Source organism: Hyperoodon ampullatus, assembly GCF_949752795.1.
Source record: "Hyperoodon ampullatus genome assembly, chromosome: 15".
NCBI lineage: Eukaryota > Metazoa > Chordata > Mammalia > Artiodactyla > Ziphiidae > Hyperoodon > Hyperoodon ampullatus.
In genome coordinates, this window is record NC_136928.1 from 19,581,826 (window position 1) to 19,606,096 (window position 24,271).

Here is a 24,271-nt window from a genome sequence, read left to right on the forward strand (position 1 = left end):
CCCAGTCCGGGAGGATCCCACATGCCGCGGAGCGGCTGGGCCCGTGAGCCATGGCCGCTGAGTCTGCGCGTCTGGAGCCTGTGCTCCGCAACGTGAGAGGCCCGCATACCGCAAAAAAAAAAACAACATTATTTCTGGGCGTGTCTGGGAGAGATTAGCATTTGAATCAGATTGAGTAAAGATCACCCTCACCAATGCAGAGGGCGTCATCCGATCTAGTGAAGGCCTGAATAGGACAGAAAGGCAGAGGAAGGACCAATTTGCTCTCTGCCTAAGCGGGACAGCCTAGTGCTGCTGCCCTTGGACATCGACACTCCTGGTTCTGGAGCCTTTGGACTCAGGCTGGGACTCACTGCATTGGTCCCCCTGGTTCTCAGGCCTTCGAGATGTCCGGTTTGAGAGCCCTCACCAGAAACTGGATCAGCTGGAACCTTGATCTTGGACTCCCCAGCCTCTAGAACTATGAGAAAATAAATTTCTGCTGTTTAAGCCACCAGATCTGTAGTTTATTGTTATGGCAGCCCAAGCAGATGAATACAATAAACATACTGAAATTAGCTTACCCATTAGCCTAATGAGGGTTATTAGTATTGTTTTCAGGTGTTATCTGTTAGGAATGAAATTGCTATAAATATCCTTCTACAAGTCTCTTTGTGAATGTATGTTTTCTTTCCTTTGGGTGAATACCTAGGAATAAAATCACTGGGTCATAGCGTAGGTATATGTTTAATTTTATGCAGAACTTTCTGTTATGGACTGAATGTTTGTGCCCCCCAAATTCATGTGTTGAACTTCTAACCCCGAATGTGACAGTATTTGGAGATGGGGCTTTTGGAAGGTAAGTAAGGTTAGATTAGGTCAGGAGGGGATTAATGGCCTTATGAGAAAACGGAGAGTCCCCGCGCCCCCCTCCCCACTGTGTTTCTGCTCCAAGGAAAGCCATGTAAGGACACAGCAAGAAGGCAGACATCTGCAAGCGGGAGGAGAGCTCTCACCAGGAACCTATCACCTGGCACCTTGATCTTGGACTTCTAGCCTCCAGAACCGTGGGGAATAAATGCCTGTTTTTTGGGGGTTTTTTTGTGGTACGCGGGCCTCTCACTGTTGTGGCCTCTCCCGTTGTGGAGCACAGGCTCCGGACACGCAGGCTCAGTGGCCATGGCTCACTTACCGAAGGCCCGCGTACCACAAAAAAAACAAAAACCAAAAAAACCCCACAACTCTCAACTTTCAGGCTGTGCATTTTTTTCAGTCGACAGCACTAACTACAGAGCTGGCTTTCCTTTTGTGGTTGCACGTGAACTCTGCCCTGATCTCCATCTGTGGGGAGAGCCTCATGATGAATGGGGGTCACATATATGGCTGTGTACAGCCACAACCCTCCAAAGAGCCCCGGTGTTTGCAGAACGGTCTAGAACAGGGCTTGTCTGCTCTTCCTCTTGTCTGTTCTGTGTACCAGCCGCAAGGGCGTCTGGCAGCCCTGGGGCAGGGATTCCTTGCCCTGATAGGTGTGTGAGTTTGTGGGCTGGAGGCTCTGTCTGTCTGTCCACGGCTGTGTGTCCAGTGCCCAGGAAGGTGCCTGGGACTTTGCAGGGATGCACGACATCTGCTGAAACGAGTGATCCCCTCCGTGGGGCTGGGGGTGCTTAGTGGTGACTGTCCCTCCCTGCGACTCTCCTGTGCTGTGTCTGTACCACAGCTGTGACAGATGGGACCCCCTGGGCCCAGAAAGACCCTCTACTGGACCCGAAAATTGGCAAAACAGACACTGCTTTACTCCTTCCACCATCTGCACGCAGTGGGGACTTTATCAACTCTTATTCCTGAAGGTTAAATCCGGGTGCCCCCAAAGAACCTATTTTTTGGTCCATCTCAGTTGGGAGATGGAGAAAAAGAGGACGCTTGCTGTTTTTCTCACGATGTCTGAAAGTGCACATTCCAAAGCCAGGGGAGGTTTCCTGCGTGTCCGACAACGATGGCAGGGGAGTGACATAAGACATGTCCACATATTGAGGTACAGGGAAGTCATTCTGGCTTATACATGAATGAACTTGAATTTGATGCTAACTAAAATAGCCTGTGTGTGGCCTATCAAACCTACACTGTACCTCTGCTTTAATTATTAGAGAAAAGGACACACTGACCAGAAGAATGTCCATGTTAAAAATAAAGATGAAATGCCTCCCTTCCTGGGACACCGATACTGGTTACTCCTTTGATGGTTAAGTCCCCCTTCCCAGGTGACAAGGCCATACTGACTCGCTGGGTACGTGCTGGTCTGTTCTTTTTTTTTTTTTTTTAAATAACCTTGAAGAAATGAAACCCTGACTTGTTTAATGTTCTTTGTTTTGACAAGATATAAAACTGTGTTGCTCTCCGGAGCGGTTTCTCAGAGTCATCTGGGAAGCTGGCTTCCAGGCTAGTCCTCAGTTTGGCTCAGATAAAACCCTTTTCTATTCTTATTTTAGATTGTTTATTGATTATTTTCATTGACAGGAGAGTGAGGTGTGGTCCAGCTGTTTGATGAACTACCATATTGCCAAAATAATCAGATTAATAAGGTGTTGTGTGTGTATGGTTCTCTGTGTGTTATATTTTACATAAAAAGACGAGTGGGTTCCACATAGCAGTGTGGAAAACGCTTAGGCTGTAATAACATCTGTAAAAGGTAGAATCCAAAATGCTGTGCATTCTCGGACTTACCGAAAGCTGTCTCTGTGCCAGAGGGTCACAGCTTTGCTCACGGCCGTGAGGAGGAAATTCCATCTCAGCTGGAAGCGGGCGGCCAATCTGATAAACTCCTCTTTGCTTCTGCTTGGCTGTGACATTTTAGAGAGAAACAAACGCTGGGGTTTTTGATAAAGATCAAGGCGAGCTTGTTGTCAAACGCGCCCACGGGTGGTGCACAGACAGTCTCACGAGGCCAAAGCGGGGCAGGAAGAAGGAAAGCTGAGGTGAGAGGAGGCCCAGGCCTGGGCCCGGTCTTGCACCATCTCCTGTGGGGATGGTCCCAGGCAGAGCCCTTTGAAGTGGGTGGGGAGCAGGCAGGAGGTGGGAGAGCAGCTTCTGTTTTTTAACCCCACACAGTTTTTTTAGAAAAAGGTCACTTGTGGGGAGCCACAGGGGAGGGGGGCCTGCGGGGCGGCCTTGCTGCAGCCCCCTTGGCAGTTGCCTCCGAGAGGGTCGGGGGCTAATCTACACTTGGCGAGTCTGATACCGTGAAGAAGGGGCCCCGAGTCCCCCAGTGGCAGAGGGAAGGGTGCCGACTTTGCAAGGCACAAAGCAGGCCGCTGTGCCGGGTGAATTATCTGAGGCCCGGAGGCCCACCTGTGTGTCCGGCGGAGCCGAGGTCATCGGATGGCCTGAGTGGCACTAAACCGGGTACCGGGGAGATGCCTCCACGTGCAGCCTAAGGAACTCCCCACGAGATTGACAGTAGCCTCGGGCCACACTTCAGGTGAGTTACAAACCAGCAGAGTCGTAGGTAATTTCCAGCACAGGCTGGAGTGAACCCCCTGAGTCTCTCCTGACTCTCCTGCATGAGGACCACCCAGACACTCAACCGCAAGTCTCTGAGGAAGAACGGCAGGGACTGGCCAGGAATAAGGAGATGCCCTTTCCTCTCGGTTTCTGTTCAGCCCCCGCTGAGAGCCCCCAAAGGCCCACCCTGGGCTCTGGGTGGGTGTGGACCTGTAACCAAGCGGGACCCCATGGGGCCCTCCCAGGACAGACCCCCCCCCCACAATATCCTCTGCTGTAGCTCTTCTCTGAAGGACCCAGATAATAGTATCTCGTGCATATTTCCTGAGAGTTTCAGATGCTAACCCCCCCACCACCAAATGGAAGAAATTAACTACCCGATGATCATGAGACCTACTGGGGCCTAAGGACTGATCACCATCAACCAATCAGAGAATTGTGCACGAGCTGATCACACACCCTGGGACCCGGCCCCTCCCCTCCCCTGGCCTTTCAAATTGCTTTGTTGAAACCCTTCCAGGTGTTCCGGGGTATTCTGAGCACCAGCCACCCGTCTCCTTCCTCATCTCCTTGCTGGGCCCTGCAACAAACCTTTCTCTGCTCCAAACTCCGGCCTTTCAGTTTGTGTGGCCTCACTGTGCGTCGGGCACGTGAACTTGGGTTTGGGAACAGACTCCCCTCGGCAGCGGCATCCTCCCCCCACGACTTGGGACCACCTGGAACGGGGCTCTCGGGGGGAGCCCTGCTGGTGTACAACACACACAAGGATGCTTCCTAAAACCATCCAGAGAAGGAGCTGTGGGCGATCTCCGCACAAACATTCACAAGTGAACAGACATTACCCAGCTTTCCTCCTCTTGCCGGCAGCGTGATACCTCAGGTTCCTACATTTAGAAAGGACTCCTGGGCCCAAACTGCACGAGAACCAGGGGAACGAAATGAAGCACGACAGAGCTGAGCATTCCTCTCCTCTGGCTCTGCCAGATGCTAACAACCTGAGGCCATTAGTCATCTTGGACAAGCCCGAGGCTTCACATTTTAACAGTCTGAGTATCTCATTGACAATAGTCTGTGGGTTTTTTTTTTTTTTTTTATCATCCAGGTTGTTTTACAAAAACAAGCCCTTCAAAGGCAGGCAGTTTCAAAACCACCAGTTTTCGAAGACGCCTCCCTCGTGATGCTGCAGGGGTGAGGACAGTAACACTGTGTTACATGGTCTTGCATGCAGGACCGGTACCAACGGTCTCAGTGGGCTCAGCGGGGTTGAAGTGGAGGCTGTGTGAGTGTCTGAAACGAGGACCAGAGGATGGAGAGCTTCGTCCTGTCGAATGAATCGCTGTCTCTGCAGCTATGCACCCGTGCACGTTACCACTGGTACAAGTGAGCTTTGCCGAGGACCAAGCAGGGGGAATCAAAACCACACAGAATCTGGAAAGACTATATCCAAGGAGCAAAGAATGGAAACAGACACCTGCCAAGGCTTGGAACCAGCTTGAGGCTCCTTCCTGGGTTTTCCGGGGGAGATGGAGGGGGCTAGAAGACATGTGGCTGGAGGCTTAAGGAGAAAACCCGAGTCACGTTCTGGTCCCAGGCCCTCCAGGTCCTTGCTCTCTGCTGCAGAGATGTCCCCCTCTTCCCTAGAGCGGTCCCCCACTTTCCCTACGCCCACTCCGCTCCTGCCGTCCTGTCTCCCTTTCTCAGCTTATTCTAATCCTATCTGCCCTTCACCTCCCAGTGGAACCCAACTCCCTCGTCAAGGTCTTTTCCTGCTACCTCGGCCTTCAGAGGATGATGCCTCGAGGGGCGGGAGGCCCCGTGTTTCGGGCCCACTGGGGCCAGTGTGCTGGGGCTTCCCCTGACAGCATCCTCCGCTCTTACAGGGTGACTGAAAGCAGCTTTGGGCAGAAGAGAGCACTTTGCAGGAGGTCCCTTCATCTTGTCACTAACCTCAAACCAGGCGCTCCCATGCTCTACTCATCCCTGGCCCTAGCACACCTTACAAATCTTTTGATCACACGATACTTTGCCTAACTTGTTGGTTCTTTCCATAGATCAAAGCAATAGAAATGAAGAAGTCAGTAACAGATGACCGATCTCTTCCCCAGCTTCCCCTTCAGAAATCTCAAGAACTGTGTGAACACAATAGCATCTAAAGAAAGAGCACAGGAAGTCGACAAGCCTGCACACAGTGGGGCGTGGTGACCACTCTGACCCCCCATCTCAGTGATTACCTAAGATGACTTCCCTTTTCCGCTTTAAAAACTTTCTTGGCTGAGGAGAATCTTCGGAGATAGTTATAGAGGACACCGAGTCCACCGTCTCCCCGGACTGCCGGTGTTCTGCTCAAAGGCAGTTTCCCTTTCTGCCAACATTTGCCTCTCTTGAGTATTGATTTTTATTTTATTATTTTATTTTATTATTTTTTTTGTAGTACGCGGGCCTCTCACTGCTGTGGCCTCTCCCATTGCGGAGCACAGGCTCCGGACGCACAGGCTCAGCGGCCATGGCTCACGGGCCCAGCCGCTCCGCGGCATGTGGGATCTTCCCGGACCGGGGCACGAAGCCGTGTCCCCTGCATCGGCAGGCAGACTCTCCACCAGTGCGCCACCAGGGAAGCCCTAGAGTACTGATTTTTAAGCTGCAAGCAGCTGGACCTGATTTGGTAATATGACTGCTGGTGAGGGTGATGATGACAGTCAAGCCAACGGGCCTGCTGAAAAGTAAGTCCAAGTGACATGTCCAGCAGAAGGACCAAATCCGCCCACGTCCAAAACCAATTCATCTTGGCTTTTGTGAGCCCAAGCCTGACACCTTACTGGGACTGTCTACAAAACCCCCAGATGAGCACCATTCTCCCCAAACAGACAAACCCATCCCCCTCCTAGACACTCCTGCTGGGTGCACACATACTCACCTGCACACTAACACTTACGTGCCCACACCCACTCACATGCCCTCCCACGCACAGACATGCTCACATATGCACACATGTGCTCACTTGCAAGCAAACACACACACACAGAGTTGCATGATGTGCCAGCCTCTGAGACACCACTTCCCCAACCTGAACCCCCATCCCGGCCTTGACACATTTCTGTCCAGAGCGCCAGAGAAAACCTTTTGCTTTGCACCAGGTCCTGGGCACTCAGTGCTATAATGTAGCTAGAATGACCCATACCCACTTCTTCTCTTTAAAAAAAAAAAAAAAAAAATCGTGGTTTTGTACCTGGAAGACAAATGTCTGGAGGTTTGAAGACAGACAATTCAGGAATACACTGAGGTCTGCTGACGTCCCCAGCAAAGAAGTTAAACTGCTCAAACCTATCAACAGACAAAACAAAGCCAAGATTGTGAGCAGTAGAGCAGAATTTCCCGGTAGGTATTTGTATCCCCGGTGACCTAGGGGATGACATCCGCACTGCAGTTCAAAGGAATTCCCCGCGGCCTCGCCCTCATTTTGAACACAGAGGCTGCCTCCGGCTGGATCTGTCACCCCAGCTCGTCTGGTTCAGAGCTCTGTGGTCTTGCCTTCTAGCAATCCCCTCGGCTACTTGTTGAAATGGGAAGAAACCGTTTGAAATCGTAAGTACACCTTGTAATCGCACAGAACCCGGCTCCAAGTGAGCGCACTGCAGGATACAGGCGTGACCTCACCCATCCCTGCCACTTTTATAAAGGGGGTAGTTTGTTCAAGTCCTTTAACTGCTGGTGGGCATCAAAGCCACTGAGGGATGTTAGGTGAGTTGCCCAGGGCTACAGACCCTGTCAGTACAGGCCCGAGGGCTGCAGCCCAAGTGTGCGACACTGGGACTTGGGTCCCGCACCCGCGCAGGCAGCGCTGAGAGTGGAAGGACAGTGGAAGCGCATCTGTCTGAGTGCCCCCATGTGCCAAGGAGATTTAGATAACCCAGTGGGCTGCCATGGCCCTGGTGCACATTTGGTCAGGCTCCGTCTGAAAGATCTTCCAGGCACATCTCAGGCATTCGTCTGCCAGGGGTTATGCTGTCTCCCTGCCGGCTCTGTGCCCGCTGGAAAGGACATGCAAGGATGCCAACAGGAGCCCAGGAGCCCCTGGCAGGCTGGAGGGCACCTGGGGGAGAGGCCTCATGCCTCGTGGGTCTCCCTGGGCTTGGGCTGGGGGTGAGAGCAAGGTTTGGGCAGCCAGCTGGGATTGCTGGGGAAGCCAGTGGCCTGGGAGGGGGGCTTCCATGGCCCTGAAGCCTGCTGGGTTAGGTGTTCACCTTTCAGCTGCTGGTCTGGTTGGAGGGGAGTCTCCCAGGGGAGGATCTGGGATTTGGGACAGTCAGGCAGTAGGGACAGGGGAGATAACCAAGGGACAGGCAAGCAGTGGGGGGAGGGAGCTACTTAGCAACAAGTAAGGACCCATTTCATTATTTTAATAACTGGTACAATCCTACCAAGTCAGCCCCCCCTCAAGGTCAAAGGAAGAGGACGGGATACTTTGCGGTGCTTTTAATGCATCGCTGAATCCAAGTAGCCATCTGGTCGTGAAATGCTGAGGTGCCCCCGTGTGCCAGCCCCGTGTTGGGCGGGCCGTGAGGAAGCCCACAGCCCACACCTTGAGGGGGCTTCAGGCACTGGGGGGCAGCTTTATGCATGGCTGACCCCTCCCGGCAGCCCTCAGACCAAAGCCTGGCGACTGGGGGAGGAGGTGGTAACTGGTCTGCAGCCCCCCCTGAAGCAGCTCCCGGCTCCCCCCGAGTGGGGAGCCTCCTGCTGTGGTGACTGTGCCCTCGCAGTGATGTAACCACGCGTAAGCCAGCTCTTCGTGGAACTGTAACTGAGGCAGGACCCTACGGGGCCTTCCCAGAATAGACCTCCACCGGTGTCTTCCGCCTGCCTTTTGTCTGTAGAAAATCTTTAGCCAAAGAAGAAATTTAATCAGAGGAGTGAGAAAATGCAGAAAGGAAAACAGGCAAGCCAGACAAAATAATAATACTTTAGCCATTAAACACAGTCAAGGACCTTTAGTTTCTCCTCAAGGAATCTAGAGAATATTCTGAGCCATGTCCCTTGAGCTGTTTCTCAGATACTGACACCCCCTCCAGGTGGGAGAAGTTAACTGTCTGCTGCCCACGAGCACGGAGACCCCAGACCGGTTGGAACCAGAAGGTTGATGAGGCCGACTCCCGATGACCTCACCACTAGCCAATCAGAAGAGTGTCCACGAGCTGACCACACCCTGCTCCTTGAACGCTATAAGACTCCTCACGACCCCTTCCAGGGCGGGACACACAGTCTTGAGGGCATGAGCCCGCTGTGGCCCCCTTTGCCTGGCAAAGCAATAAAGCTATTTCTTTCTACTTCACCCAAAACTCTGAGATTTAATCTGGCACCAGTGTACAGAGGCCAGATTTTGGCATCAGAATGGAGATTTTCTTCCTTAAGATTAACTACAATTGTCAGACAGTGTTGGGATCCAGAGTACGCGGCTCCAAAATGTGCCTCAGTGGCATACTGGTTAATTTGATTGAAAAGTTACTTAAGAAACGGCCAACACAGGAAGGACACTGACTCTCCCCCTTGGTCTCCCTGAAAACAGGAAATAAATCTCCAGTGTGAAAGGTGCCCTTCCGGCACCAGGATGTAAAGAGACACCCTTATCCCCAGAGACAGGGAATTCAGGCTGAGAACAAACCATGTATAAACAAACCATGTTACTTTTTTTTTTTTTTTGGGTTGAGCCGCCATACTTATAGGATCTTAATTCCCCGAGCAGGGATTGAACCCAGGCCCTCGGCCATGAAAGCACAGAGTCCTAACCACTGCACAGCCAGGGAAGTCCTAAACCATGTTAGTTCTTTAATTTACTACCCAAGCCCCAATTCTGTTTAGCTTCTTCACTAATTGGGCACCCCAAAACCTAAGTTTCTTTGTCTACTTCTTAGGTCCCATTTCTATAAGACCCCTGTGCACATGAAGTAAAATTTGTGTCTTTTTCTCCTGTGAACCTGTCTCACGCCAGGAGAACTCAAGACGGGTAGAGGGGGAAATTCCCCCTTCCCCGGACAATAGCAAAGGGCAAGAATATTCATGGGCTTATATAGCACTTGTTTGTAAAGTAGTGAAATAAGGTCAAAGCACCACCGTTAAACTTCACATTGTTAAAAATAACACTTGGTGCAGGAATTCCCTGGCAGTCCAGTGATTAGGGTTCTGTGCTTTCACTGCCATGGGCCTCGGTTCAATCCCTGGTCGGGGAACTAAAATCCCACAAGCTGCGAGGGTGTGTAAACAAACAAACAAACAAAACTACAGTTAGAGCAGAAACTGGCAAGGCAGAGAGCTAGGTCAATCCCACTCAGGCCCGAAGAGGCGACCTGTGCATCTACAAGAGGGATGCAGGAGGGTTTTCCAAAGGAGACAAGAAAGATTGTCAATCAGCAACCACACTCACTTGGCAAATATGTCCTGGCACCATGGACCCCAGGGCAGGCCCTGGAAGAGGGTTCTCGGGGCACTCCTCACCTTCTGCAGGAAGAGGTGTGTGAGCAGATAAATTATAACATCAAAGAGGAACGTTCTAATCTATTAGGAAATCTATAAATCAGTGATGGCCATACCAGCCCTGATTATATACCAAACACTGCAACCAAGCAGCTGAGGAAGGAGGATTACATTTCACCTCTCTGTGTTCTCCTCCAGGTCGTCAGTGCCGCTCGGGTTACTGGTCAGGGCTTTCTCGGAAATATCCAAAGCGCCCTGATGCATGATGGCGTGTAGATCCAACTTCAGGATGCGGACTCTCCTGCTGTTTTTCAGCACCATTCTCATGGTCTAAAGACAAACGGCAAACGCTACACTTAGTGAAATCTTGTCATCTTACTTTGGCCTAATGCCCCCTCTCCAAATGACCAAAATTTTCTTGCTGTCGAAGAGAAAGAAAAGTGGATTTGGGTATTTTTCCCTGTTAAAACTGAATCCTAGGGTTTCCCTGGTGGCACAGTGGTTGAGAGTCTGCCTGCCGATGCAGGGAACAAGGGTTCGTGCCCCGGTCCGGGAAGATCCCACATGCCACGGAGCAGCTGGGCCCATGAGCCATGGCCGCTGGGCCTGTGCGTCCGGAGCCTGTGCTCCACAACGGGAGAGGCCACAACAGTGAGAGGCCCGCCTACCGCAAACAACAACAACAACAACAACAACAACAAACAAAACGGAGACCTAAATGACAATCAAAATGTTCAAATTTCACACATTCTAGAACTGCCTTTCTGACAGTCAGCATTTAGAACGCTTCTGCTCATGGGCAGACGTCTCAGGGCCCTGCAGCTCCTCCTCCCCGTTCCCTATTCTCTGCACCCCGAGCAAGGGGCCTAAATTCTCTAGAGAGGGAAACGGTGGGTAACTGGGCTCTGCCAGGCAATTGCTGTTCTGGAGAAGCAACAGGGCGGGCAGCCTCTACAGGATGGCTGTGGGGACTCAGAAGCTCTCCTGTCCTTCCTCTGGGGAGCCTGGGCCAGTGAATTGGGCCTCCGCTGTCCAATGGGACAAACCTCTCCCTTACGTGTTCGGGGTCTGCAGGACGAGCGGTGAGTCCTCCTCACACCAGCCCCAGGAGCAGGCACTACAGCCATGTCTGTTTTACGGAGAGGAAAGGGGCCCGTGGGTATTCAGTAAACTCTCCCGGAACCGTGAGTGTAAAGGTCCGGCTCCCAGCAGGCCAGGCTCTGGACCCTGAGCTTCCCGCTCCAGTGGGTAGGGATGGAGGTCATGTTGCAAGGTCGTTGCCATCGCCCCAGTCGGGAAGGTGAAAGTGCCAAGAACCGGATGGGCCTCTAGCTCAGAAGGAGAAACAACCCTTCTGGTGGAGGATGGAGATGGTCAAAGGGCGGGCCTGGCTGGGCGCTCCCCGGGCCGGGGCTGATTTGGGGCAGGAGGCCGGTCCCAGGCTCTGTCCCCATCTGCCGCCGTGAACTTTTCCAAGGGGGTCAGAAAGGGATCAACACAGCCCGGGGTGCTGGGGATGCCAGGCGTGGGTGAAGAGTAGACGTGGCCTGTTCTGCGGGCCCTCAGGGGAGAGAGCGCACAGGGTGCAAGCGTGGCAGACCTGCAGAGGGGAAGGGAAGGAAGTGGTGAGGGCTTGGCGGGCGGGGAGAGCTAGAGGCAGCGACGGAGAACCTCACAAAGGCAGGAGGGAGAGAACCGGGAATTTCCAGGACCGTAAAACACGCGACCCACACAGTGGGTGTGTGCTGGCGTTCACTAGGGCCACGGAGCTGGAGGGATACCAAGGGGTCAGAAGCAGGGAGGCCCGGGACAGCCAGCAGAACAGCTCGGGCTCCCAAGAGGAAGCCGTCGCAGGCTGGAGCGGATGAACAGCCTTCTGCGACAGCAGAAGTGTTCAGACACTGTGCCCTGGCAGCCGGATGGAGGGGAAAGTCACCAGGGTGACTGGGACCACGTGGGTGTGAATGCCTGGCGGCCTGGAGTTGAGCAAGTCAGGCTATGGGCGGAATTTCTAAGGAGGGCGAGATAATCTCTGAGCCTCGCGGGAGCCCACCCAGAGCACAGAGAGGCGGGAGGATGCTGGGGTCGGAACCCTTGCCGGCCCTGCTTGGGTGGGCAGTGAGCTGAGGACTGCAGCTGCCGCCGGGAGCTGGCTCAAGAGAGGGGAGGCACGGCCCGCCTCCCCCGTGCCCTTTCCTACCTCCCTGTTCCCTTGGCCCCGCTGTGATTCACGAGGGGGAAATGGTAAGAGGGTGTTGATGTATCAGCACAAGCATCCCTTGTGGGCACTACAGGAAAAGCCGGGAGAGCCGCAGCGGCCAGGCCTTGTGGACTGCAGTTTAGTGCCTGAGGACAGAGTTAACACAAGAGCGGAGGAGGCCTGCCCCACGTGGAAAGTTCATCTACTCTCACAGCATTTATGTTGTCCCTCGAAACCTACCTCGGAGCTTGGAGATCTGTAAGAGGGCTGGAAAACCTTCCAAAGCAGTGAGGAACCACAGCTTAAACTTCTTACTAAACAACTGGACAGATTTCAGATGCTGAATAGAAACATCTTCCAAAAAGTCATGAAGGAGAATGTCCTCAATTCCCTACAACAGAAGTGTCAAGACAGGGACTTCCCTGGTGTTCCAGTGGTAAAGAATCCGCCTTCTAATTCAGGGGACTCGGGTTCGAAGCCTGGGAACCCTGGTCCGGGAACTAAGATCCCACACGCCACGGGGCAATTAAGCCCGCGGGCTGCAAGTAAGACACGATGCAGCCTAAAAGAAGTGTCAAGACATGTGACTGCCGGCTGGTGTGGATGGCCTCCGGTTACGAGTGGCTGCAGGTCACGTGAGCCACAGACAGAGAGAGAGGCCAGGTCTCCACATGCCGAGGGTTCGGCCACCTCGCAGCCCTGGCCACTGCCCATTGGGCAGGACATCAGGCTGGAGAAGCTGGAATTGGAATTCTTCCCAAGATTTCCAAGTACTGATAACTGATTGAAAAATTTAAACACCCCAAATGCTGGCCAGTACGGGGTGGAGGGCAGGAGGGGAGGTCAAAGCAAAATATTTAAGGGCTGGACCCAGCCTCCAGTTTTCAAACTTTGTGGTAAAAATTTAGAAGCCCTGGATTTTTTTTTCCTAAGAAAATAATAAAATAAAAGGTAAAAGTTCATGACTAGCTTAAGAATTTAAGCTAGAGAATTTAAGCTTTAAGAATTTAATAATGACTAGCTTAATTTCTACTAGCTGTAGAAATTATATATAATTGACCCCCAAACTAAAATAATCACTCCAGAGCTTGAAAAACAAACACACAAGCCCTGGCCGTTATATATAATGCAAAGCAACTACTCCAATTACTCCTTTTAAAAAGCTCTCTTTTGCTGAAATATCAGAGGAAGAACTCTGACTCAGTTCAGGGTTCACGGGTCACCGGAGCCACAGGTCACCACGTGTACTGGCTTTTTCTCTACATGAGGTAACTCAGATTCTCAGTGAATTCAGAAAGAAAAGCTGAGTCTTAGGGAAAGATCCAAGGCTCACGGTCCATGGGCCCCAAGACTGACTCCTCAGAAGGTCTGAGGTCCACAGACACCGCCGAGAGTGAGGGCTGCGGGTCTAACCCCAGCATCTGGTAGCGATTTCTGGGAAGGATACAAACCAGCACCTTGAAGGAACTTCCTCCCACCTTGTACAGCTGTCCGTCGCAGCACTTAAGAAGCTGGCACATGTCAGGCAATGACATGAGCATGACTGTGCCCTGCTGCAGAGATTTCCAGAAGGACATGAGTGAGTCCTCCACCTGATGTAAAGAACAGAACGTATCTCTGAACGCTCGTTTTGTGCCTGGTGAGGCCAATCCAGCCCACCTGCCCCCCACTCTTCGTCAGCCCCAAATGGTAACAGAATGAATTTCATTCCAACCCACATAAAGCTCTGCCTATTGGCTTTTCCAAGCTGTATCTCAGAAGTGATTTTACACCCATCAGAGACCAGCTGCCAGTTGGGTGGGAGAACGTGGACCACCTTTTCCTGAGGCAGTTTTCGGGAAGGAGGGCTGTTTCTGACCACAAGGGGGCTCCTACTGATTACAATAGGATGAGGACCAGGCCCCAGGGCTACAAACCAGAGTTTAGAGTAAATTTTCATTGACTGATTGACCCCCTCAATTATTTTTCAGCTCAGGAAGAGGTGTAACTGTATGGAATCAAAGATACCTCAGGACTGGGGCTTCCCTGGTGGCGCAGTGGTTGAGGGTCCGCCTGCTGATGCAGGGGACGCGGGTTCGTGCCCCAGTCCGGGAAGATCCCACATGCCGCGGAGCGGCTGGGCCCGTGCGCCATGGCCGCTGAGCCTGCGCGTCCGGAGCCTGTGCTCCGCAGCGGGAGAGGCCACAACAGTGAGAGGCCCGCATACCGCAAAAACATAAACAAATAAATAAATAATAAAATGAACAGATTAAATGTAATCAGAGGCTTTCAAAAACAAAACAAAAAAAAAAAAAAAAAAAAAAAAAAAAAAGATACCTCAGGACTTCCCTGGTGGTTGGGTAAGACTCCACCTTCCTAATGCACGGGGCCCGGGCTTGATTCCTGGTCAGGGAACTAGATCCTGCAGGCGTGCTGCAACTAAGAGCTCGCACGCCACAACTAAGACCCAGTGCAGCCAAAATAAGTAAATTAAAAAAAAAAAAAAAAAGACACTTCCTCCTTGACATCATGTCAGAATTCACCTAAGGACGGTGTAGACTAAAGGGAACTGGTGCGATTCTATTGCACAAAGGAGCCTTCTTTAAAGACTTCTGTGGACAACTTTTGCTTTGTTTTCCCCCATGTTGACTTTTCAGATTCCATCTTTGGACCAGGTGGCCAACCTGAGCTGTCAGCTCATGAGGACTCCTGCCTTTGGGGATTCCTGCAGCTCAGATATTCTGAGACATCACAGTACTGACCCCAGGGCCCTCCAGTGACCCCAGGCAAGAGGCTGTTCCTTCTGTGCAGGCTCTCAAGGGAGTGAGGCCCGACCCTGGAGTTACCTGATTTTAAACTCTCTTCTAGAGAAGACGTCTCCCAAGAGACTCATAGATATTTAACAAAAAAGACAAGAGTGGGATGAGCAGGATGTATTAATCCTTCGACTCCCAGGCTGGACGCTTCTGGGGCTCGCGGGTCTGGGTGAGACAGCACCATCTCCGCTCACTCCCCCAGCACCCATGTCCCAAATAATCCCGATGCGTCTGCTTCAGAAATATTTCTGATTGGTCCCTCTTTCTCTCTGATGTCACTGTCACTGGATCTCCTGATCCAACCCTCCTTCCTTCTCACCTTGACTGTGACAAAACCTCCTCCGCTCCCTCTGCTCCAATATGGCCCTTGGATGTCACTGCCAACCCCTCTCCTCAGTAAGTCAGGGTCTTCCAGAGGCCCTTCCTAGCACCGGCCGATTCCCACCTCCCCTCTGGCTTCTCTCCTTTCGAGATAAATCCGGCCACAGTGACCTTCTTGTCCTGTGATGCCGGTGACCATCCTGCTGCCTTTGCTTGCACCACTGATTCCGCCTGGAATCCCTTTTCTACCCCATTTCGAGTCTGTTGAACTTCTGCTTTTCTAAGAGAGTTGCCAGCAACGTGGCCTCCCCCGGGGAGCCCGCTCCAGCTGTCTCTGTTCCTCTTCCCTTGGGCACCCAGAACAGTCCATCACACTGTGTTCTAGAACTTTCCATACGGTATCATATTCACTGGCTTACATCCTTCCTTTCAGTACCAGACTATAAGCTTCTCCAGCCTCCTGGGGAATACCTTCCTAGTTCCAGAAACGGTGTGGGTCACAGGGTAAGAATTCAGTTAGTACTTGATGAAGCAATGAAGGCAAGAAGGAATAGATTTTTTTTTTAAATTTTTTGGCCACGCCATATGGCATGTGGGATCTTAGTTCCCTGACCAGGGATCAAACCCACGTCCCCTGCATTGGAAGGGTGGAGTCTTAACCACTGGACCACCAGGGAAGTTCCAAGAAGGAATGGATTAGCTATCCAACATGTATGGATGTTTATAACACGGCATTAGTAGGCCAGGGGCCACTCTGAAGACAGCGTGGTCCCTCCCTCACTCCAATGCTTTACACAGAGTACAAAATGCATTCATGCTGAGTGAATATTATCTCCCAAAGCTGAAGTGCTTAGAACATGGAGGCCTCAGAAAACTTTTCATTTAAATGTGCACTTGCTTCCCTGGATTTTCATTTTATACAGCAAAAGACAGAATTCAGAATGGTTAAGAGATTTACTCGTGTCTTCCACAGTCAATTCTAGAATAAAATCCAATCACCATGATACCCATGTCAGAGCACCCTGCTCTGAACTGCTTCTTGTTCAGTTAGCATGTATCAATAACGGCTCTGAAGCATCACTGAGAATTCCAGGGTAAATCACATTACGAATACTGTATTCCAAATCAGCTGGAATTAGGATCTAAAAATAGCTGAATTTTTATTTAAAGCGTAAAGTGATCCATATGAGCACCTTGGAACATTTCCAGATGATTAAACTGAATAAAAATAGCACCTTCAAGAGCTCACTGACTATAAAATAGCTGCATTCTACGCACTTCAGTCAATGAATTCCCACTAGATATCCCTCGAGGGGTCTTTTCAAGTAGAAAGGTTAAGAACAAGTCATAAATGCTGGTATTTTGCAGATAAAACCTACTCTCTCGAGTTCTTGGTTCCTCACGTTCTGTAAAATGTCTTGACAATAGCTGCAGTATTCATCAGCAAGAAAGGCCATCTAGGAAGGATATGGAGAACTATTTCAGTTTGCAGCCCACTTCCAGAATGAACTGCTCCTCAAAGACCTTTCTGAGGCCCTAAGATGCTGCTTGTGTTGCTATTTGGCTACGACAGCAGCAGAGCTCTTTCCTGGGGCCACGTGTTTTTTAGCTACGTGCAGTAATGCATATCTTATTGGCCTGAAAGTGATGTAGTTCCATTTTTGATGCCATAACTCATACATTTCCAGGATCTGCACCACCCACTCTAAAGGCCACCGATCTTTGACAACTGTCTCTCCTAACCCTAATTTCTCCCTCCACATCCCCCAGCCCAGGTTCTAGGAGATGCACATATGTGTTCCCTGCTCTGTCATGGAGAGGCCCTCTTCTAAAAGATGACAACGTGGTCCCACGTGGAGCCTTTCTATAGGACGTGAAGAGAAGCCCTGAATTTCCTGACCACCATCAAGCCGATGAGGGAATGCTGGGTCTCCCTGGTCTGGGAGAAGGCAAACATTACTCCATCTGGTACGACTACGATCACAGGCAAACTAAGAAGCCATTTACCGCCCCCAGGCAGCCAAGGCGTGAACGTTAATCTCCCCGATGCACGCAAGCCTACTATTTTGTAGGAATAACTTCTTTGCCAGTTCCTGCTCCCAGAATGGACTTCTCCTGAATTCAGACAAAGGCGATCCAACTGGGTCTGTCTTATTCGGCGAATGACTGTCACCCTTAAAACCATTTACACATGGATTATTTCTTTAAGCCAGGTGATAATTACACTGCTGCTGTGGAGTAATCTTTTATCCACACCTCTGGACACACTATTGATCCCAGCCATTTTCCCTTTTATTTCATTGCAAAAAATACTAACCTTCCTCTGTAAGTCTATGCACTACTACAGTCATCAGGGAGGAATTAGGATTTAATATATTGCACTCTTACTGCCGTGTATTACAAATGCTGGATAGCGACGTACAATAAAATATGACCTATGAATAATTTGATGCCATAAATACATTCTACAACTCTTGTCTATCTCATTGTCCCTCCTTGAACTAAAACCATATCCTGTCTGGGTCACCGTGCCTGGATTATACTAATGGTGAGTCATATAAAACATCTCAGGGCCTAACGGACAAGGAAAATGAGGGGCACAGACTTTCCTTTAGAAGAACAGATTACAGAGTGTAAAACCTTTCCATCAGGATGGGAAAAGGCAACATGGCGGAAAGCGAATTCAATATTCCTGCCTTTTGTCATCCCCGCTGTTCTCCCCGCCTCCCCCCAACCGCCTCCTCCCCCAGAGCAAGGGGAGGCATGGTTGCTCCTGGTTTGAATGAAGGACATCAACTGTATTTGAAATTATTTCTTCAGGATTTTCCCAGACGCCTTTTGAATACCTTCCATTTTAATAGAGTAGGTGAAAGCATCCCTGGGGGTTGGAAGTTAAGCAGCTAAGCCTGCTGGACTGAAGCTGGGGGGGGTGCTGGCTCCCCTTCATTTTCTCCAACCTAACGGCCCGCTGTGTGGCAGCACAGTTCCAAGGTCAGCAGTTCCTCCTTTGCTCTCTTCCTTCTTATGCGCTCAGAGCCTTACCGAGCTACTCGCTTATATCTCGCTTACTAGATCGTTTATGTGGGTTTGCAGTAGGCTCTTGTCTACAAGCCACTGGAGGCCAGAGCGGCCTTCTGAACCGCCAGCCCCTATCCTTAGGGCTAGGAGTGCCCCCAGCTGCGCGCTGCACCCACAGAGAACAGCCACCGCCAGCTTTCTCCTGAGCTGATGCTTCCTTGTTATCAGCCAACATCACGTTGAAGTCCGGGGGCGTTTAGGGTCACACTCAACAGTCTTCTTAGTTTTTTTTTTTTTTTTGCGGTACGCGGGCCTCTCACTGCTGTGGCCTCTCCCCTTGCGGAGCACAGGCTCCGGACGCGCAGGCTCAGCAGCCATGGCTCACGGGCCCAGCTGCTCCGCAGCATGTGGGATCTTCCCGGAGCGGGGCACGAACCCGCTTCCCCTGCATCGGCAGGCGGACTCTCAACCACTGCGCCACCAGGGAAGCCCCTCTCAACAGTCTTCTTAAGGACTTAAAATCTGTTACTTCTCAACTCTTTTGTGGTCCTGAACCCCTTTGAGCATGTGATGAAAACAAATGACCTTCTCCCCAGAAAAATGCACATTATGCACTACATATTGTGAAGATGCCAAGTTAAACTCCCGTTGTTAATATTTTTGGAAGAAAGTAGGGGTGTAGATGTCTAAATAAATAAAGCAGTAGCACAGAAAGGTGAGAGATCAAGAGGCATCATTCCATGGGGTGCTGTTTGGTCTCCACTGGGGGCTGTTCCACCCTCATTCCTACCATGAACACTGGCGACATTCAGAGTCCTCTGATGGGTACGCTTCCAGGATGTGGGTTGGGGGGATGATGCTCGGGCTGGTCATCAGGAAGGATGGGGCTGTTGCATGGACTTCACTGGCCTGACCACCAGTGCTTCTACTGGAGAAGAATTGAGGGATCCTCCTTTCTAACCCTGGGCTACTCTCTCCTCTCACACTGCACGATCCTAACCACATCCACCTTCTCCGCAGCACACATGACCTCCCGGGCTCATCAATACTCTCCTGACACTGATTCTGCCAGTATCCAAACCCGTGTTTCTCCAGGGTGGCCCTGAAACCAGCTACATCAGGATTCCTGGGGTGCCTGAAGTTCATACCGCTAGGGCCCTCGTGAATCACATGAAGCCAGAAATCTCTCGCTTTAACCAGCTCCCCAAGTGAGCCTTATGCATCTCAAGCTGAGACTGCAGCTCCGGGCAGGCTGTGTTGTCCAACTCTGCAGAAATCCCTACATTAAACATGGCAACTTCTAATTAGAATTCAAAATTCTAATTTCCGATACTTCACAGTTTCACCTGTGCAGAAGAAGTCATCTGAAAACATAGTACTATCAGAATGGAAAGGGAAGCTACAACCAAAAATAATAATAAGTAAATTCATTGCGTTCCTGAAGTCAGTTCCTTCTGGGCTCTTCCTGTGAAAAGAACTGATCTTTCAGAAAAAAAAAAAAAAAAAGAAAATAAAAAATTGAAATCTTTTCTTCATAATATAAACAATCAGAAATCTAAAGGGAGCGAGTGTCTGGTGCAGAATTACTAAAGTCCCAATCTCTGCGGGACAAGGCATTCAGGAAAGAATCAGGGGGATTCCTGTTCTGGAGAAATAATTCAGCAAAATGACAAAGAAAAAAGTGAGAAATTCTATTTAGATTTTTTTAGGTGTATTAAATACCGCTTGGGATCTTCAGGAGATCCAAGAAAAGTCATTGGGGTTATTATCATTTATTCCACCCACCTTTAGTGAGCAGGTACTAAGCGTCAGCCCCTGGAGAAACGCTGGAGGACCTCCCTGTCATCACCTGCCACCCCTGAGTTACTCTATCGATTCTTTTGATGCCTTTTGCCTTTCCTGCATTCTTGAAGACACTGCTCCCAGAATGATCACCCCCAAAGCAAATGTATCCTGTCATTCTCCTTCTGAAGATGCCTCAGTGGTTTTCCCACAGTCTCTTGGGTGACACCCAAATTCCCCAGCCTGGCATTGACAAGCTGTCCACCATCTGGGCCTCATGTTGAGTCTACTTCTCCCGGACATCCTCACTTCTGGTTCTCACTGCCCGCACACCCCCCAGCATGAATGCAAGCTACATATACCCTCAAGATCAACACCTCCTAAAAAGATCTCAGCAACTCTGTCCAGGACCAGCTCAAGGGCAGCAAGATAGGTGGAATAACAGCCCCTCGAAAACGCCCACATCCTACTCCCTGGAACCTTACGTGGCAAAGGGGCTTTGCAGATGTGCTTACGGTTAAGGACCCTGAGATGGGGAGATGATCCTGGATCCTCCAGGTGGCCCCCATGTAATCACGAGGGTTCTTAAAAGCAGAGAGCCTTTCCCAGCTGCAGAGCCAGAGAGATGGTGTCATGAGAAGGACTCAGCCTGCCTTTGCTGGCTGAGGAAGTGGCCACAAGCCAAGGAATGTGGGCAGCCTCTAGAAGCTGGAAAAGGCCGGGAATAGATTCTCCCCTCCAGGTCCCCCAGAAGGAATGTATCCCTGTCAACCCCTTGCTCTTAGCCTGGTGAGAACTAGTCAGACTCATAACTTCTAGAAATTTTAGATAATAAGCTTGTGTTAAATCATGAAATTTGTGCTAGTATGTTACAGCCGCAACAGGAAACAAACACAGGCCACCTCTTCCATGAAGCCTTCCCTAATTACTCCTGGCCCACATCCTTCCTCTCTCCCTCTCTGTGGAGTTCCCAATCCCCCTGTAGCGGGCACGGGCCCCTCACAGCACACCCATAGTTTTATGTCTGTATAAGCTCCCCAGCTACGAAACTGTATTCTATTCAAGTATAGGGAATATGCTTTTTGTTTGTTTGTTTTTACTTTTCTTTCACACCCCATTCAGCCCTCAAGAGGGCTGGTCACACAGGCTTTTCAAAGGGTGTCTATTCAATGCCACTTGTCGTATCAAAGTGCTATCCTGTCATCCTGGGCAACCAAAGAAAAGTTCACCTCGTGATGTCACAGATTAGCTATTCATAGTTCTGGTGTCCTAATTCAAAGAGTTATAAACGTAACTGGAGACACTTTCATACAGATTTATTGCTAATAACCTATGCTTCTTTTCTAATTATAACAGAAGAAACACTGTTAAACAGCTGATGAGTAGCTAGGTAGTTTGTTCCTGAGGACAGGGACCTCCTCTGTCCCTACACATCGTGTCTACACAGTGGACACATGACAGTCCTGGCTGGAGGGGTGAGTGGTTGAGGGCTGCCCATGATAAGAATGTTACACACAGGAAAACCGTTGCATCTAATTCAGCAATTTCTGAATATTCCAGGGTCTATCGTACAAATCTATTTTATTCAACACTCACTGCTCCTTCTTCTTGGAGAATGCTGTTATCATTAGTAGATTTTTCAAAGGCAACAACGTCTCCACTGTGATGTAACAGATAACAAAGAAATAATTTCAGTTAGACACCCGTTTCTGAGCATAAGCATAAAGTCTCTTTCGTAGTGAGGTTATTGGTTGGGGGGCAACTTTGATTTCAAAACCCTCCTCCAAGTTTCTTTCCACAGCTGCTGATTATCACCTGTTTCGTTTTTTTTTTTTAATCCATTTCTGTAACTGGGACAACCACGCTATTTATTTTTATAGGTTTATTCCCTTCAGAAGCAAGAATATGATGTCATCATGGGTAGGACTTGCTCCAGTGAGAAAAGAAAAATTATCATGGAAATGAAGTCTTCTATTTTCTGATCTGGGGCTTTGAAAATGATCTACTCAGAAACGATAACATCCCCTGAGTTGATGGATGACGCAGGACAGCTTCACAGAACAAGGAAACTGAGAATGAATAATAAGATGTAAGTTCCATGTCACCATGCCTCTTGGGTTCAGTTATCGTACTGGAGACATTTATTTATATGTCGCAGAGAACAGATTCAGTTCTATCCATGTGGTGTGGGGCACTTCCCCTTTAATTGTGGGCATCGAGAAACTGGGAGCCCAGGGCCCCCCACTTTGCACAGGAAATGTGCATCCTCCAGATGCCGGAGGTGGTGGCTTCTCCACGCCCTGCCCAGAGCTGTGGCTGCGCCTTCCACTCCCACACACGTCCTCACGCCTCACTGTTTGAATTCTATGTAAATATGCAAAGAGGAAGGTAGCAGGCGAATGCTCTGCTTCTGGAAGCAAGACCATGGTCTTCAAGGCAGGGATGGCCTGGGGCGGGGTGGGAGTCGGAGGGGAGTGGAGGAAAATGGCTTTCATCTCACACAGGAAGATCCTACAGCCCCTCCCAGCCTCTCCACAGCCCTGGGAGCTCTCTTCTGAAGGTTTGGGTCAGTCCATTCTCCATGGAAATCTGGACAGAACACTTGATACCCATGTGGTCAATGTTTCTGCACGATAAAACAGGGCAGACAGATTCAGGGTCTGGCTACATGCCCACTAGAAAGCCACCCTCTTCATTGTTCAGTAAGAGTTGTTATCACAGCAGGAAGTGTACTGTGGACGGCTCACTGGCAAAAGGGTGTCAGGACATGGAATCTGATCGACCTGGAGGAGATCCAGGATGATGGATTGATGGAGAATCTGAAATATCTCGGGAGTTCCATCTGTCATGTCTCAATGACATCTTGGGTAGGTGTGGACAATGATGGAGTTTCTCCAGGTAAAATCTATGAACAGCCCACGGCCCCACAAAGATTCTGAGACATTATAGCAACAAAAACAACAAGCAACAATCACCACCTGAAAGCATAAAACCTAGAATGAAAGAAGACAAGACGATGTCGGAAACAAAAGCTCATTGAATAAAGGGCTAATAGAAAAGGAAGCTAAGTAGAAAAATAGGATCATCAGCCTTTAAGAGATGCTTAAGGGTCACCTGTGAGGCTTCCCTCAGCTGGAATGGAGGGAGAGCATTTTCTCTACGATCCACGTCTGTTCTCCTGCTGTTCCTAATATGCCTTCTTTGGAAAATGAATGCAAGACCGTGAATGTATTCCGCTTCGTCCATCCATTTCTCAATCATGTGTCCATTATTTACTGCGTGCCTACTATATGAGGGCATCACGCTAGGCCCTGGGGGAGACAGCTGTGGTCGTGATGGACAGGGTCTGCCCTCTGAGAGGTTACAGCCCGTGGAGGAGAAAAGCTGTTAACACGAATAATTGCAAAGTCATTGTTCTGACAGCTAAAGTACAGGCTGTCAGGGGAATCTACGTCAGAGGGCCCATCCTCTTCTTAGTTCAACAGTTTACAGGCCTATAAACGGGCAGCTTGATCAGCTCAGGGGAGCTTCCCTTGTGATTGGTCAGTGTGCTTTGGTTGGTACTTATCACAACCCTGTACTTGGAGAGCACTTACTAAAGTCTTTGGATGGTAACAGCCATCTTCCTGGGACATTCCTTTGGATACTCAGGAACCTGGAAGCTAGAAGGTCTGGTTTCTGACTTAAAGGAAGGACAAGGGGAACCCTCCACCTTATGGCTCACCCCTCCCCCAACCCCGACTCAGGCAGCTTTGGAGGCTAAGCCACTGAGAGTGATACTCAGTAATTCTGGATTTGTAAGTGAAACTCCCAAGTTTCTGCCATCGGTTCAATGTAGAGTATGAGTTTAACTCAACAGCCATTGAAAGGAGGGTAGGGTTACAGGAAGACTGAAAGGGGACTCCATGCCATGCAGAGGCCTGTGTGAGGCCGACAAGGGGACGCAAGGCTGCTATCCTCACTGGGGAGATATGCAAGTTTTGTAGCATTTAATTGGGGGATTTTATGCCCTGAGACAACAATAATGGGACACAGAAATCTGTCAGCCTCACGGAGAGATTCGGTCATCTGTTAGGAAGTCCTCATCTCCACGCAGCCAGACGATGGTAGCTCTCTTGTTCAAAGGAACGGAGAGGCTGTCTCTTCCCACCTTTGGAAGGTCCTCATTCAATAAATGGCTCATCACATGGGGCAACATGTAGGTTCA

At 50.2% G+C, this 24,271-nt stretch overlaps 1 protein-coding gene across 1 annotated transcript in view; it reads right to left on the bottom strand.

The window, feature by feature from the left end:
• Positions 1-285: 285 nt before the first annotated feature.
• Positions 286-24,271, bottom strand: part of RFX8 (regulatory factor X8) — a gene marked incomplete at both ends in the record, with an annotated part of 68,535 nt that continues 44,549 nt past the window's right edge. The window contains 12 exon segments of the mRNA XM_079720642.1: positions 286-379; positions 2,704-2,819; positions 6,707-6,801; positions 10,120-10,129; positions 10,132-10,278; positions 12,361-12,383; positions 12,386-12,539; positions 13,627-13,740; positions 16,644-16,721; positions 17,327-17,341; positions 17,343-17,438; positions 21,661-21,724. Coding sequence (XP_079576768.1) covers positions 286-379; positions 2,704-2,819; positions 6,707-6,801; positions 10,120-10,129; positions 10,132-10,278; positions 12,361-12,383; positions 12,386-12,539; positions 13,627-13,740; positions 16,644-16,721; positions 17,327-17,341; positions 17,343-17,438; positions 21,661-21,724 — 1,006 coding nt within the window.